General features: G+C 35.4%; 1 protein-coding gene across 5 annotated transcripts in view; it reads left to right on the top strand.

The window, feature by feature from the left end:
* Positions 1-16,039, top strand: part of CNKSR2 (connector enhancer of kinase suppressor of Ras 2) — a 242,303-nt gene that overhangs the window by 154,859 nt on the left and 71,405 nt on the right. For 3 of the 5 annotated variants that reach the window (XM_031445722.2, XM_031445724.2, XM_031445726.2), the window contains 2 exons: positions 5,821-5,910; positions 7,505-7,719. In XM_031445722.2, the coding sequence (XP_031301582.1) occupies positions 5,821-5,910; positions 7,505-7,719 (305 nt within the window). The remainder of the gene's footprint in view (positions 1-5,820; positions 5,911-7,504; positions 7,720-16,039) is intronic. The other 2 variants (XM_031445723.2, XM_031445725.2) reach the window with 1 other exon arrangement.

The following is a 16,039-nucleotide window of genomic DNA, read 5'->3' as shown; positions in this document are numbered from 1 at the left end:
AGAAAGTTTTTTTTGTGAGCATTTAACAGGTACGTCAGACGTTGAGAAATTTCTCTGCAGTCTTTTTTTTTTTCCAACTCTTTGGCAACTGTAATAGAAAAAATTCTTTCTCAGGTGCTGTTTATCACCCTGGAGCTTAATATTTGGTGACAGTTTTTTTTAAAAGGTTAGGGGAATACAATTGGAAAAGGCAGCAATTCAGTAATATTTCAATAGACATCATGGGTAGCTTATTACGTGAAGGTTTCTAGGTAAGAAATCAGGAGGCAGGACTTCTAGTTTTGGCTTGATTACCAAACTGCTCTGTAAGGCTCAATTTGTTAGAACAATAAAGGGGTCAATCAAGTTCTTTAGAAGGAAGCCAGGGAGGGAGGGGTGAGGAAGGGAGGGGAACGTAAGAGGGAGAGGAATGGAAAGTTGACAGGAAGGAAGCAGAAGGAAACTTTGAAAATAGAAACTGATAGTATAGTTTAGACTCTTTTCAGTCCGGTATATGAGGAAGGCCCCCTGTTAACTTTTTTAACAAGTAATCAGTCAACAAACATTGAGCTGTTACTATGTTTAAGGCACTGTGCTGAGTGCTGGAGATACCATGGTAAAAACAACAGAGATTCCTGTTCCCTTGTGAAATTTACATTCTAGAATGGGGACACAATTCAAGCAAATAATTTAATAAATACTTACTTGATTATAACTGGCATGCTGTGGGAAAAAATTGCAAGAGAAAATAAGAACAATACAGAGAAACCCAACCTAAATAAGGTCAAGGAGAGTATCCCTAAGGAAATGACATTTTTACTTAGTTTTGAAGGATGCATGTGAGTTTAGGAAGAAGAGACAAAAATCACAGGAAGACAGAGTCCTGGGTGCCAGGTAAGGAAAGTGTTTCAAGAAGAGAGTAATCCCCTGTGTCAAATGTTGCAAATAGACCAGAAAAGTCAAGGGTTCTGAGAATTGTCTATTGGATTTAGCAACATGGAAGCACTAGTGACCTTGAGAATAGTAGTTTTGGTGGCGTTGAGGGGGCAAGAGCTTAATTGGAGAAGGTTCAGGAGAAAGGAGGAGATTCCACATTATTTGTCTTTCTGTGGCTTATTTCACTTAGCATAATGTCCTTTAGTTTCATCCATGTCTTCACAAATGTCAGGATTTCCTTCTTTTCATGGCAGAGTAATAGTCCATTGTATACATATACTACATTTTCTTTATCTATTCATCTATTGATGGACACTTGGGTTCTTTCCAGATCTTAGCTATTGTGAATAATGCTGCAATGAACATGGGAGTGCAGATACCTCTTTGAGATACTGATTTCATTTCCTTTGGATGTATACCCAGAAGTAGGGTTGCTGAATCCTATAGAAGTTCTATTTTTAATTTTTTGAGGCACTTCCAGTATGTTTTCCATTATATACTTGAAATTTGCAAAGACAGTAGATCTTAAGTGTTCTTACCACACATACATGCACGCACACAGACACACACACAGGTGGTAACTATGCTAGGTGAAGGATGTGGTAACTTGATTGCGGTAATCATTTCACAAAGTGTATATATTTATATCTATATTAAATATATTTAAAGTCACATTGCACACCTTAAAAATCATGTTGTACAGCCTTAATGTATAACATTTTTATTTTGTCAGTCATACCTCAATAGAGCTAGGGAAAAAAAGAGAAGGAAGAGAGAAATTGGAGACTGAGAAAAGAAATGAAACTTTAGGAGTTTCTCTGTGAAGAATTTCAGAGAAATAAAGTGGTAGTTGGGTGGGTGAAGAGAGGTTCTTTTTTTTAAGATTGAAGAAATTGCAGTATATTTCTATGCTAATGGGAATCATTGGGTAGAAAGGGAAAAATTGATGCTATAGGAGAAAGTAAGGGAGGATTGCTCAAAAGATGCTCTTGAGTAAGAAAGAGGGAGTAGGATCCAGTGAACAACCCAGTAATTTGGGATATCCCTAATGTCTACCATCCTTTCATTCGAGCATTCAAAAGAAATTTAATGACTACTTGGTCTGGGTCGGAATCTTTGCCAGGAACTTTCATAACAAAGATATGTAAGACCTAGTTCCTGCCAAAAAGTAGAAAAACCTATAAACAGATAGCTACAATATAGTATAATTAAGGATCATATATACCAAAGACACTAAGAAATAGCTAAGGAAGCTCAAGAGAGTAGGCAGTTACCTCTGCCAAAGAACATTGTAACATTTGTAATAGCACTGAAAATGCTTTATTATCTAAGGAAGAAGTTGGTTTATTTTCAAGCAATTCTGTACACTAGTATTAAAACATAGCAATTTAACATTAAAACAGATTGTTAAATCATTATAAGGAACTCCATCATTGTCAGTAGTCTTTAATTTCATATTCTCTTTGTGTTTAATTACAGCTAAATATAGTTCATCATTTTTAAAAAGCTACTTGCCATTAATTTCAGAATAAAATTCAAAATCCAAAAGTATTTATCTTGGACCTCTTCCACATTTATTAGAATACAGTAAGAAACACAGGGCACAATTCCTGCCACTATAGAGACCCCAGTTAGAAAGCTCCAGATGTGCAGCAGATATGAAAAGTCAAGTAACACAAGAATAATTTAACTATGGGACTCTGGCACAGAGATATCACAAAGCTTATGATAGCATGTTATATGAACTCTATGATTAATAAATGTTTTATCCCTAGAGGAATAAAAATTACTCTAAGAGGAAGCAGTCAGCAAAAATTTTAAATGGGCTTTTTATCTTCATGTTTTTACTATATTTTTGACTATTATTAATTTTCATTATGAATTAGTAAATATAAGCATTACCACCTAAAGAGATACCTTAAATTTTTCCAGATTATTTCTCACAGATTTATTATTACTTTTTGTACAATTACATAGGAATGAGTCAGATGTGTTTAATAAGCCCTAAAAGGTCATACAAGCATAAAAATACTTTACATGTATTAATAATAGTGTACATTTGATTAAAATCTAACAATGATGCTTGTAGAACTTTTTCTTACCAGCAACACTACAGCGTCAAGCCATAAAGTTCTTTTTCCATTTGAACTTTGCTGTCTTATGAAATTAAAATGCAGCTATACACATGCAGTGGCAAACATTTCCAAGCTGCAATCAAAGATCTATATTTTTGGAGTTAGAAATAATTTAAGCCATTGTCTATTTTTCAGTTTGCCAAAGACTGCTTTTTATATAAGAATGTTACACTGTGTTATTACTTTAGCTATTTTATTAGATCTGTTTCAATATCGTAGCATAATAAAAAATTTATAAAAGCAATGTTTATAAGCAACATTATTTGTTGTAACTAAATAAATAATGCACTTTACGTTTAAGAATACTTACTTTGATTTGCATTGCTAAAATTCATAGTTTTATAACTAGTAAAAGCAAAAGCTTCATGTCCTATAAAAGTAAATTTTAGTTAGGACTTTATCTCAGTTTTTTGGTCTACTTCAATATATTGTCCTCAATTTTGTATCAGTAATATACAGTATACGTCTGTTTAAAAAGATCACTGTATAAAAAAATCAGTGTTTAAATCTGTAAATATTTTCCCATGGTTAATGATATAACTAGATATATCAAAGGCTTAATTACATTCCTCAATGACTTAGTTCCATGGGAATCTTAGAGAAGATGACCTGAAATATAATGAATACAATTATTTATTTCACATTCTATGTGTGAAGTGTTTCTTGTTGGTTTTTATGTACATATATTTGACTCCAGAAAACAATCAATTCTTCGAAAAGTTTCAAACTATTTTCTTTTATAGAGAGAGCAAGTAAAACAGCTGCTTATTTATTGGATTTTTCCGTTCTCAAAAGACTTTCTTGGTGACGTATGGAAACAGTTTTAGAACAGTTAATTGTTTCAGTTTCAGTGCCCATGCTGAAATGAAGTTTATCTTAAAAGCCAGATTCTAAAGAAGTAAGTTGTAGGTATTTTTACAATATAGAATTCATAGCATTGAAAATCTGGAGAGCTGATTCTGCAAAGCAGTTGAACATACATAACAAAAGGAGACCTTTCCTGAAACCTTTACGCCACCTGTATAGGCAGTCTGTATTGACCTGCGTTGGCTCACCCAGATTCCCTCTGCAAAATTGCATAGATATACCCCATGAGAATTTTGGAAAATGGGGTGATTAAAGTTGTTTGCACACCTTGAAAGGAAGTCATTAAATAACACTCCATTTTTTGGCTCATTATTAATTTTATCATGTCTGGTTCATCCTCAGACTTTCAAATAGCTTAGGAAAATTACTAAGTAAACTATATCAGCATACATAATAAAATGCCATAAGGTTGGCACATTTTCCTTAAGAACACAATGGGAAAGATGTAACTTAACAGATTTTTTTTAAACTACCTGGAATGTTCATAGCAATCTGATTGAGAAATTTATCTGGGCGAGGAAGAAAGTGAAGAGAGCGTATGGTGACCTAAAGGTGTTGGAAAGTGGGAAGATGGGTAGATAAAGGAAGAAGGATTGTTGGACTTGAAGTGCTGTAGGGAGTGTGCTGAAAATACAGAAGGTGGTAGTTGGAAAGTGAGGGTATTGAGAGGGATTACAGCTTTTGCAAGTGATGAGATTAAACATAAGACCATAAGAATGGGTGGAGGAGGGAACATCAAGAAACTGAGAGTCCAGACTATGGGAAGGTGAATTCACCAAAAATCATGGCAGAGGTAGTATTTGAGTGCTTAGGTTTGAACCCTGCTACTACACACTTACCAACTGAGTGTCCTTGGGCAAGTTACATAACCTGTCCCAGGTTATTCATCTGGTAAAATGAAAGTAATAGTATATTTCTCATAATTATGAGAATTAAACAATTTAATACATATAAAACCCTTAGATATTATGTGGCATATGTTAGTACTATTATGATAATCATAATCATCATTATTATTATGATCTAGTCTCCTGTGAGTCTTTACTTTTCATTCATTCCAAACTTACTAGGCAACTATTAAACGTCAAGCATTGTGCTAGGTATCCTTTTTAAACTTTTGTATGGTTTTCTTTTGGCTGTTTTGTGCTTCAGAAATTTCAAGTTGGTCAGAAATAGTACATTGCAGCCTCACCAAAAAGTTATCCTTAAAGTCTATGCCATGAGTTCTGCTTGCTAAATGCTGTTAAATAAGAATACAGACCCAGAGGGAAATGGGACAGACCAAACTAGTGATTACTTGGATCTGGAAACTAGAGTTTACAACAGCAAAAGTGATGCTTGGGGCAGACCCAGTTATAGGCCAGAAAAGCAAATCTAGCCATACTGCTGAAGCATGGTGGTATCCAAAATGTAGGAGTTAGGAGGCAGTGAAGATGGGAAATTAGTATTGTAGTGTTCCAACATGAAACAATGGGTTACTGTTCTGGCAGGCAGGTTAAACACAAGGGGCTACTATCTTGGAGATTGGCTATCAAGATTAAGACTCTTGGGCATTGGAGAATAAGACAGAGATCCAGTTATTGAAAATGATGTCACTAAAATAATGATCCTCTTTGTAAAGGACCACACTCTTAATTAAAATCTGGGGCTCCAAAGAGAGCAAACCTAAGCTGTTCTTTATTATTTATAAAAAGTGCCTTAAGTTTGCATTATAACCTGGCCAATTGCCACAGGCAGTTTCACCTTCTGGCTCAAAACACACATTTTTCATCTACACAAATGCCAACCATAATGTTGCATATGAGTGAGTGTGTTTTGCAGACTGTAGCTAAAAGTCAGTTTAAGTTTGAGCGGACATGGGGAAGAAAAACAATGTGATGTGAATTTTGTTCTCTGTGTTTAGGCAAGCTACGACCTATATCTATGCCAGTGGAATATAATTGGGTGGGGGACTATGAAGATCCAAATAAGATGAAGAGAGATAGTAGAAGAGGTAAGTGTTCTAGAATTTCAGTGTAGGCTGGGTTGTTGAAACAAACAGCAAATTTAAATGTTCTTTAAATAGGATGTTATGGCTTCAGTGGAAAACTTTTCATTCTCTCTTTGTCTTTATGGTACGCCCAAACCAACTCAGACCAATCTTTTAACTATCTTGATCTGTTGTTAAGTAGATATCTTCCCTGAATGCCTTCTCAGGGATTCAGGGTAGATAAGTAACAGTGTAAAAAATTAATATCTGATTGTTATTTGGAAGTTAATATTTGGAAAACAAGGTCAGAAGTGTGAAACTGCATTAAAGAATTAAGTTCAGTGAATAGGAAGACTTTGTGATCAGTCCCCATTGGTCCGCAATGCAACCTCACTACTTTTGTATTAATATAACCTTGAAATGAGTTTTGAAGCACATGGGTAAAAGCTAATAGAAACTGGGCCAGTGAATCTAATGAAAACCACATAGAAATGGAAAAAAAACTGCTTTGCTTTTTTTTCTCTTCTGTTTGCTGTTCAGGGTTATCTTCTTACTTGGGGGTGGGCTACACTTGAAGTATCTACCAAAAGTAAGTTTTTATGTTCACTTATCCTATTGAGGTGAGCAGTGGAGAGAGCAACAGGAAGTCTCACTACTAAATGGGATTCAACCAAGTGTGAATATGGTGGACTCAGTGGGTCATGCTGCTACTTCCATTTTCTGAAATGAGATCCATAAGGTTGTAGATGGAAATAAAATAAATCAATACAAAGCAAAAAACTCTTCATAGAACCTAAGCTCATTAAGCTTCCTTTATGTTTAACCCATTTGCATGTTATTTCTAGCCAGTGTACAGAATTTATTTAATGCATAGATCCACAGATTACACAGGGATAAGCAAGCATGGATATCTGCTTCTTTAGTCTTAACATTTGTTTTATAGAGTGAGCATTTCTGAAAATGTTGGTAAATATAGGAACATTGACAGATTCCTTTACATCTGTATATTAGCTCCATTTCCCAAACTTCAGTTTCTAACCTCATCTGTTTTATAGAATTAAGAAAAAAATAAAAACAGAAACACTTATGCCACTCTGAGTCACTTTTTTGGGGCTTGATATGATAGTGACATCTTGAGGAAAAAAAGCCCTATGAAGTACTTACTGTAAGTGCTGGCTATCAATTTAAGCTTAGATTTCATAAGCTAAGTTTCCTCACTATTGGTCCATATGTGGGCTTTAACTTCTACAAGGATGCTCCCTAGCCTACCACAGGTCAGTGTTTGTCATCCTGTGTGTCATTTTAGCAGAGTCTCCCTGGGGGTGCTTGTCAAAAGTTTTATGAGACACATACACAGAACTTTTGATTCAAGTTCTACAGGTGATTCTGATATAATTGGTTCAGACCTAAACTTGGAAAAAGAATCTATAGGCTATCTATTTCTTATTGCCCTATGATCCCAAATAATTAAGATCCACTATATTTTCACTATATATTTATTTTATAAATTAAATCAAGTTACATTTCTGAAATGAAATCTAATAGCACAATTAGGAAAGAATGGGAAGTTGGGAATATTTGCATATTTACATTGGTGTATTTATCTTTTTTTATATAGAAAACTCTCTACTTCGATATATGAGCAATGAAAAAATTGCTCAAGAAGAATACATGTTTCAGAGAAACAGCAAAAAAGACACAGGGAAGAAGTCTAAAAAGAAGGGTGATAAGAGTAGTAGCCCGACTCACTATTCATTGCTACCTAGTTTGCAAATGGACGCATTGAGACAAGACATCATGGGCACGCCTGTGCCGGAGACTACACTATACCATGTAAGTAAAATTTCAAAGACTCTGTAATAACAGTTTTATTGGCAGACTGGCATATAACTCTTTGGGATAAATTCCAAATTACTTATTTTTATCCTCTTGCCAGATTTTTGCAAAAGATCCTAAACTGAGAGTTCATGCCCTTAAAAAAATGATGGCTATTGATTTGTTCTTCAGTTCGTATATTCAATGAGTTTATATGTTATAGCAGGTTACATTTTTAATGAAACAACTTAGTATGCACAGAATTGATGGAAAGTAATAATTAGCTGATTAATCATCAGTGTGATAATACACAGTAAATGAATAGCTATAAAATTCAACATTAAAGAGGATTTTTAATATATTCATGATTTCATTTAAAAATGTGTATCTACTATGCAGTAGACTTGGATCATGGTGCTCGAGGTGAAAATGGGAAGACGTAGCATACTGTTATATGGAAAGAAAGAAACACCAAGAGTCCCAGTACAATTTGGAATGGGTGGGTGCAAGAAGTGTAGAAGGAATGTAGGAGAAGGAGAGTCTTGGCCTTCTTGGGAAGTGAGAAAAGGCTTCAGAATGGGGAGCATTTGGGCAAAGAGTGAAAGATGAGTAGCCGTATTTTTGTGAGAAGACATATGGAGGTGTCCCACAAATGTGTGCAGATAAGACATGTTCCAGGGACTTCATGTGGCTCAGAATTACTTGTTCATAAAAAAATTGAAGGTCGACTATACTTCAGCTGAAAAACACACACACAGAACATTGTAAACTGACTATACATCAATTAAAAATATTGAGGGAAAGCATATGAGAAGGGGTAGTAGATGGGCCTAGAGGGGTAGGTAGGGCTTAGATCGGGAATTTTATGATAAAGTACTTAGGCTCTTGCCTGCAGTGATAAAGAGCTATTGAAGAATTTTGACCTGGGGACTTACGGGATGTGATTGGTCCGTTGGATCTCTCTGGTGCAGAACATAGATCAAGAAGCATGAGGCCAAAGGCAGGGCCATTAAGCCCAGGCAGATGGATGATGAGAAACTAGGACAATGGCATTGTGGAGGCTGAGAATCCTGTTATCCAGGACATTTAATTCACACAATAAACCCATTTTATGACATTTTGGTTAAAAGAGAGTTTTTTGTGCCAGTGGAACTATAGCTTCTTCTTAGGAGCCCTTCAGAAACATGGACTACAGGTTTTTAAGTAACTTGAACAACTATACTTAGTGCTCAAGTATCAAAAAAATTTAATCTGTTACTGCTATCAAAAGTAGACCATCTAGATATACAAGGTGTGAAAGATATAATAACTTATACTTGAATTGTTTTTCTGAGTAAATCTTTTAAATCACCTATTTACTTATTCTGTAGCTCTCTCATAAAACTAAAGTGTAGAAAAACATTTTCATTTATTTTGGGTTGAAGTAGGAGTGTAGTTAGCACTGTTGGGGGCTCTTTCTCTACCCTCTCCTGTCCCCAGTTAAATACTCCCAAGCCTCTTCCTCTCCAAGAGAATAGTATCCATATCAAAAACCTGCTCCTTTAAATAACTGACAAGTCAGATTATTCTTTTTTTCTACAGATATTTGCAGTGATTCTGAAATCCATACTCATGGCTGTATGATAGGGGCCACTTTTGCTATCACTAGTCAGAAATGCTGTCTTAAGGCTAAGCTCCCTCTCTAATCCAGTGTTTCACTCAGAAGTAATAGCCTGAATGGAGATCTAAACATTAGACAGCCGGCCCATTCGAGAGCGAAGATGATAGTGAGAGATCAGGCTAGAGAGGGAAGAAGAGGACACTTTACCTGGAGTGTGTAAACTAGTAAAGAGTTTGAATTTATCGTAAGAGGAGCCGTAAGCCATTGAAGACTCATTTAAACATTCAGCCTGTACCATTCTGCCATGCACATCTGGACAGGAGTATACTGTGCAAAGAGGAGAAGTGGATGAGTCTTGTGTATTTAGAGTTATTAAATTATGGAAGATAGTAAAAAGTGAAACTGGTAATCAGGAATATTGTGTGTTGTTGAGGAGTATAAATTGTTACCATCTTTCTGAAGGGCATTATTTAGTTACATGTATCAAGAGCCTGGTCTAGTAACTTCACTTCTAGAAGTTTATTCCAAGAAAGAAATCTGAGGGCCTACTTTTGTCTCCTACTTTTATTCTGTGTCCTGAGTCTGTAACATGGTATTTTCCAGATAGATGATATTTATCTCAACTAACTTTTGACAGAGGGACAGCACAGGGTAAGGAATATTGTTATTCATGGGGGAAGTCTCCCATGTAACACTGGCCCACTAATTTCAGAATGGAAGGCTGAACATTTTCTAACTATTCTGTGGTTTAAGAGAAGCTAAATAATTCTTAGCCCCAAAGTGCATGTTAGATGCCTGTTAACTAACCAGTGTTCAAAAAGAAAGAACTTTCATTGTTGGGTTTTTTATTAGACTCTTTAGTTCCTTTGAGGACATTACTTGCACTTATTTAGTACTTTCACAGTTATCAAGGGAATTTCCACATTTGTTATAGCTTTTGAACCTCACAACTATATTTGCAAATGACGAAACTCAAATTCGTTAAGTTAAGTGGTTTACCCAAAGCTGTGTTGCAAAAAAAAAAGTGTCAGAGTAAGGACTAGAACCCAGATCACCTACTCCAGGGGTCTTTCCACTCTCTGTTTGGTCCTCCATGCATAGTAGGCATTGCATACACAAAAAAAATTGTGCTTTAATGACTAAATGAGTGAATTTTCAAAAAGTTTGACTTGAAGAAACATGTGCGCTCATATGTTGATTTTAATAACATTTTCAGTAACTGGATTGATTTCTACCCAGGTTTCTCTGTTGCTCTATGTTACTATTTTTTATTAAGTTCATAAAAACATACAGAGCTGCAGCTGTTATAAAGCACAAGTAGTTACTCAGCGTGATCTATTGCTGAAACTACAGAGTATTATAGTTAAAACTGCCTGGACCTTGGAGACAAAATAGCATATACTTAAATGATTGCTTTTTATATTTCACAGGAATTTTTGTTTTATTTTTTATCTGTATATACATACTTATTTAAAATAAAAGGATGTTTCCTTATGTTGATTTTCCTAAAACACCAGATCACTGTCAATATGTAATGCAGTCACATTCATGGCAAACCATTAGTCTTCTTTCTTACCATTAATTTTCATACTTACCAATTATTCCTTTGGATAACACAACTATTTTTGATAAAATGGGACTTAAGCAGAAGAGGACTATAAAGATTGAATACTCAGTTTCATAAGCTGCTATTTCTGCTATAATACTAGCTTCATGTGGTCTGAGTTCCAATTTAAACAAAATCTAGTTGAATTTAATAGAAGGATCATATCAGCAGTAAATACCCTTAAACAGTTTACTAAAGGTGTGTATGTGTGTGTGTGGAGAATATTTCTTCTACTCAGATATAGATTACAATCCCCGTTAGTCTGTTCTGGAAAGCAGCACAATGAAGATACACAAAGCCAGGCAAATACAGTTTGACTTCAGTGTGACTCATTTCTGCTAGCAATTATAGCAGAAATGTTTATATAATAATAAAGAAGATTTTAAAGTTTATGGTATTATAAAATACATAATTTTAAAAATTAACCCCATGTATCTGTTATTCCAGTTTATGTATTTTTCTTAAATTTATTTGGAAGGAAATTGTTCCCTATGTGCTAACTACCCTGATCATCCACCAGTCTATGCCACCTCTTTTCTTTTTGACATGTTCTTCCCTCTACTGACAGTGTTTCTATCCCTTCTTTTTCCGTGGCTGACTCCTTAACCTGAAATTGCAGAGAGACTTTCCCTGATCACTACCCCCTAAACTAAATCAGTTTCTCCTATTATAGTCTCTTAGCACCCTGTATATTTATTCAAAAACTTTCTTATGGTTTGTAATTATCTATTTATTTGTGTGATTATCTGCTTAGTGTATTTCTTCACTGTACATGGCAAGGAGGGAATGTCCATGGGAGGGAAAGGATAGTTTCTCCATTTTGTTCAGCACTATGTTTCAATACCTAGTCTAGGTCTGGTACCTTATAAGTGATTAGTAAAAGTGTGATGAATAAATGAAAAAGAGAGAGTGAATGTGACAGGAACATCGTTGCCTTCGTCTGTATCCCTCAGTTGTTGTCCTCAGCCTGTAAAAACAGAGCCACCTCCATATCCTAGACCAGCCCTGCCTGGCACAAGCAGGCCTTCAGTTGGAGTGTATTCATAGTGGGAATCACAGGGAACTTATTGCCATAGGCTCCATGTCCCATGTGCCTGGGGAGAGCCTAGGGCTCTGAATGTCCTCTGTCATGTTTGTCTAGTCCACATGACTAAATTCTATTTTCTTTTATCAATTAACTTTCCATTTCACTCCAAAGATTGGAGCCCTGCCCTTATTGGCCCCTCCTCCAAGGTATTTGGCTGATTTACTGATACTGATGACAGACCATGTGGAGCCTAACTCTGACCACCCACCCACTTAAAAGAGTATTGGAAGCACCTAGTAGTTTACACTCACCATGTTGGGCTCCCTATCAAAGCAGGTCCCAGTTTGCACCTTTAGTCAAAGTGATATACTTCTCTGCTCCGCAGATGTCACCAGTGCAACAGGATTAGCTCCCCCTCAGGCTCGCCTCTGCTCTAGCTCAGAGCTTCAAGTCCACCTAGTTCTTGCTCTCTTCCTGTCACTGCCCTCTCACTATGGAGATCCCAGTATGCCTGTCAGCCAAGCATGTTATGGTATTTTGCAAGAGTATGAATTTGTTATACCTACTCACCGATTCTGTCTGAAAATGTGGGAGTTGTTAGCTGCCAGAGCCCTCGTCTGACCTGAGAGCACATGAAGAAAAAGCAGACAGCAGTGTCTGTGTGCGTGTGTGTGTTGTGAAATCCAAATGTCGTGATAAAAGCCTTTAGATAAAGAATCATTAGGTTCAGGATTCATTTTTGGCCTTATTATGATATACACATGACACTTTGCTCTCACATTAAAGCTGATGAATTAAATCCATAAACAAAATAATAATTTATTTTAAATCTACATGTGGAGATACCAGAAAGATAAAATGTGATAATGGATACAACATGCAGGTATACTATCATAAACTGAATAATGTAATTTTAGGTGGCTTATTTAAAACAGACTTTAAGTAGATGTTTAAAAATCTGGATAATTCCTTTCATAACATTCCAACATTTGTGTGGCTTGTCTTGGTTAATTTAGGATATAACTTATTTCTGATAAGTACTTTTAGCCATTCTTATCCAATTGTGAAGGGATTTTGGTGGAGGTTCTAGAGGGAAAAGGTGGAGAGCTGCTAAAAGACATCTTATTTTGGAAATTTAACAAGTAAATAAAGATTATGAAACAGAGACTATTCTAAGTAATTTGCAAATTTTAACTCATTTAATCCTCATAAAAAACCTATGAGGAAGGTGCTGGTGTTATCACTATTTTTACAGTCAAGAAAGCTGAGGCACAGGGATTAATAAGTAGTTAAGTGGTGGAGCTTGGATTTGAACATTGGCAGAGTTTCTCTCTAATGTACCAGAATGGGCAAGACCACCACCAATAGCAAACTTGTTCAGTTTTATGCTGTTATTTCGAGCAAATGGAAGATATCTTAATTTAATGTTTACTCTCGTTACCATTTTATTCCACTTGATCATATTTAAACTCTTTTTCTGCCAACACACAATAACGAGAAAGGAAGGGAAAATACTTTTCTTTGTGAAATATTTAAATCTCAAAGGCTTTCATTTATTTGTTTATTTAAAAAAATTAAACATGTGGAAGTAGTTATCATTTGTCCAAAGTGTTTCAAATTGCCCCTCAAAAAATAACATACTTTAGCAGAAACTCAACGGTAATTCTAGTAGTGCCAGCCATCTTCAAGACCCAATCGAAGTTTTGTGGAATATATTATAAATAATAATAATATTACCACTACTAATAATAATAATAGCTAATGTTTACCTATCGCTTACTAAGTTCCTATGCTAAGAACTTAAATACGTTATCTTATTGAATCCTCAAGTTGACTTTCTGAGGTTGCAACAGTTATTATGTCTATTTTGAAGAAACACAGAGTTTACATTGCTCATAGTCATACAACCAGAAAGTAGCAGACTTGAAATATGAGTCCAAGCAGTCTGGCTCCAAAAGTCACATTTTTAGATGAATAAAGCCATTCCTGGTCATGAGTATTTTACTATCTGTTAGAGAAGCCAGAGATATTATTATCACAAAGGTGAAAAACATGCTATATTGTCAGCCTATAAACATTTATAATGAAATTTATCTGCAGTTATAAAAGTCAATTTGTCTAATATCTGCCTGACTTAGCGGCATTATTTTAGGATCAATGTAACTAAAACAAGAGGGCAGTTAGTTTCAGTGCCTAGATAGCCATCTCTGAGCTAATAGTTGTTTATAATAACCACTTGCTCCACATTTTTACTTTACTCACCTAGATGACAGCCACGGTACAGTATGACATGATGTTTCTCCTCACTGGGGTGCATGCCGACATGCTAGATATCCATTCTAAATATTCTTGTATTCATGTATTCATACTGTATTCTCTGTATTCCTGTGAATTCCTGTTATGTCTAGAGTGTTCATTCCAAATTCATAGTAGCACTGGCAAAGCCCTACATGGGAACAGCCTGGACTGTGACAAGTGTTTCCCATTGGGGCACTTCACTAGAGCAGTGATTCTCAAACTATGGGCTGTCCTTGGCAAACGGCTCCTGGTGGCTGAGCCCTGAGGCAGAAATGGCAGTTTTTCCTTTGATTCTAATGAGAAAATAACATAATTTCATAGGCTTTCATTTTCACTTATGACTGGATATTGCTTACTAGTAACCTGCTAAATGACTTTAGAAGGTTATAAATCGAATAGTCATTAAATAATGCATTACTCGAGTTTACTGAGTATTCTGATTTACTGTCTTTCCGAGAAGCCTGATAGCCATGCAACCGACAGTGCAGTTGTGCTCTTATTGCACAAGCCCCAAGTGTAGATGGTTCTGGTTCCCACAGTTTCTGGGAGGGATGCTATATTGGTACATCATCAGGATTTTTTTGTTACCTGTAGTTTTGAGTTGCTGTTTTTTTCATTATATATTATCATGAGACATCATGAGTATCAATTTTAGTTTGTTTCAGGTTGCTTACTCTGCCTTCTAGCATGTCATAATTCATATTACCCACAATCTTCTAAAAATGATACTATGAATCGTCCATACTCTACTAGTACTTATACAGTCATATTCTCTTGATATAACCTAGTTAATTGTCCATTGGAAACTGCGGACGAATGGACCTATTTGTCTGTTGGCCTATCTTAGTGGGTCACAATAAAAACCTGTTGAGACCCACTGTCTTAAATATAGATATGTGGTTCTTTAAAAGTAGAAGAAAAGAAAAGAAATCATGGCTTTACTTATCTATAAATATGAAACAGTTTTATGGAATGCAAGTCCATGAAGAAAAGTATGAGGAAAATTCACTTGTGTTTCCTAACCCATTTATACTGATAGTTACTTTTGCAAAAACCATGAAAAAAAATGTTCCTCCTCCACCACAACAGGTATAAAAAGTGTCCATTTACTGAGAAAACATAACAGCCTTAAATGTATATGCATCAAACAGCAGAGATTCAAAATACTAGAAACAAAGTCCAATGGAACTGAAAAGAGAAGCTGACAGATCTGTCCTTATAGTGGAGATCTTCAACATCCCTCTCTCAGTAGATAGAGCCACTAAACAAAAACTCAGCAAGGGTGTAGAAGTGCTGAATGACTACCCACCGGTGGTATCTAACTGACACCCAAAATCAGAATACACATTCTTTTCAAGTGTGCATGGGACATTCATCAGGATAGACCATATCTTTAGTCATAAGATAAACCTTAATTTTAAAAGAACGAAAATCATGCAAACTATGTTCTCTAACCATAATGGAATCAAACTGGAAATCAATAACAATTAACAAATAAGTTGTCTCCAACCACTTGGAAATTAGACACTTTTAAATAATCCATAGATAAAAAAGGAAATCTCAAGGAAAATTGAACTGAATGAAGATGAAAACACAACATATACTTAGGGGAAATTTTATAACACTAAATGCTTATATCAGAAAAGGAAAAAGGTGTCAAATCAACAAATTAGAAGAACAACAAAAAATAAGCAAGTAGAAGGAAGACATAGAAACGAAATTTGAAAACAGAAAACCAGAAAATCGGTCAAATCAAAAGGTATAGATTTTTTAAAAAATCAAAAAAGAAATTTATAAACTTCTAGCA

Source organism: Camelus dromedarius, chromosome X, assembly GCF_036321535.1.
Source record: "Camelus dromedarius isolate mCamDro1 chromosome X, mCamDro1.pat, whole genome shotgun sequence".
In the NCBI taxonomy this organism is placed as follows: domain Eukaryota; kingdom Metazoa; phylum Chordata; class Mammalia; order Artiodactyla; family Camelidae; genus Camelus; species Camelus dromedarius.
This window is presented reverse-complemented; position numbering and strand designations above follow the sequence as displayed.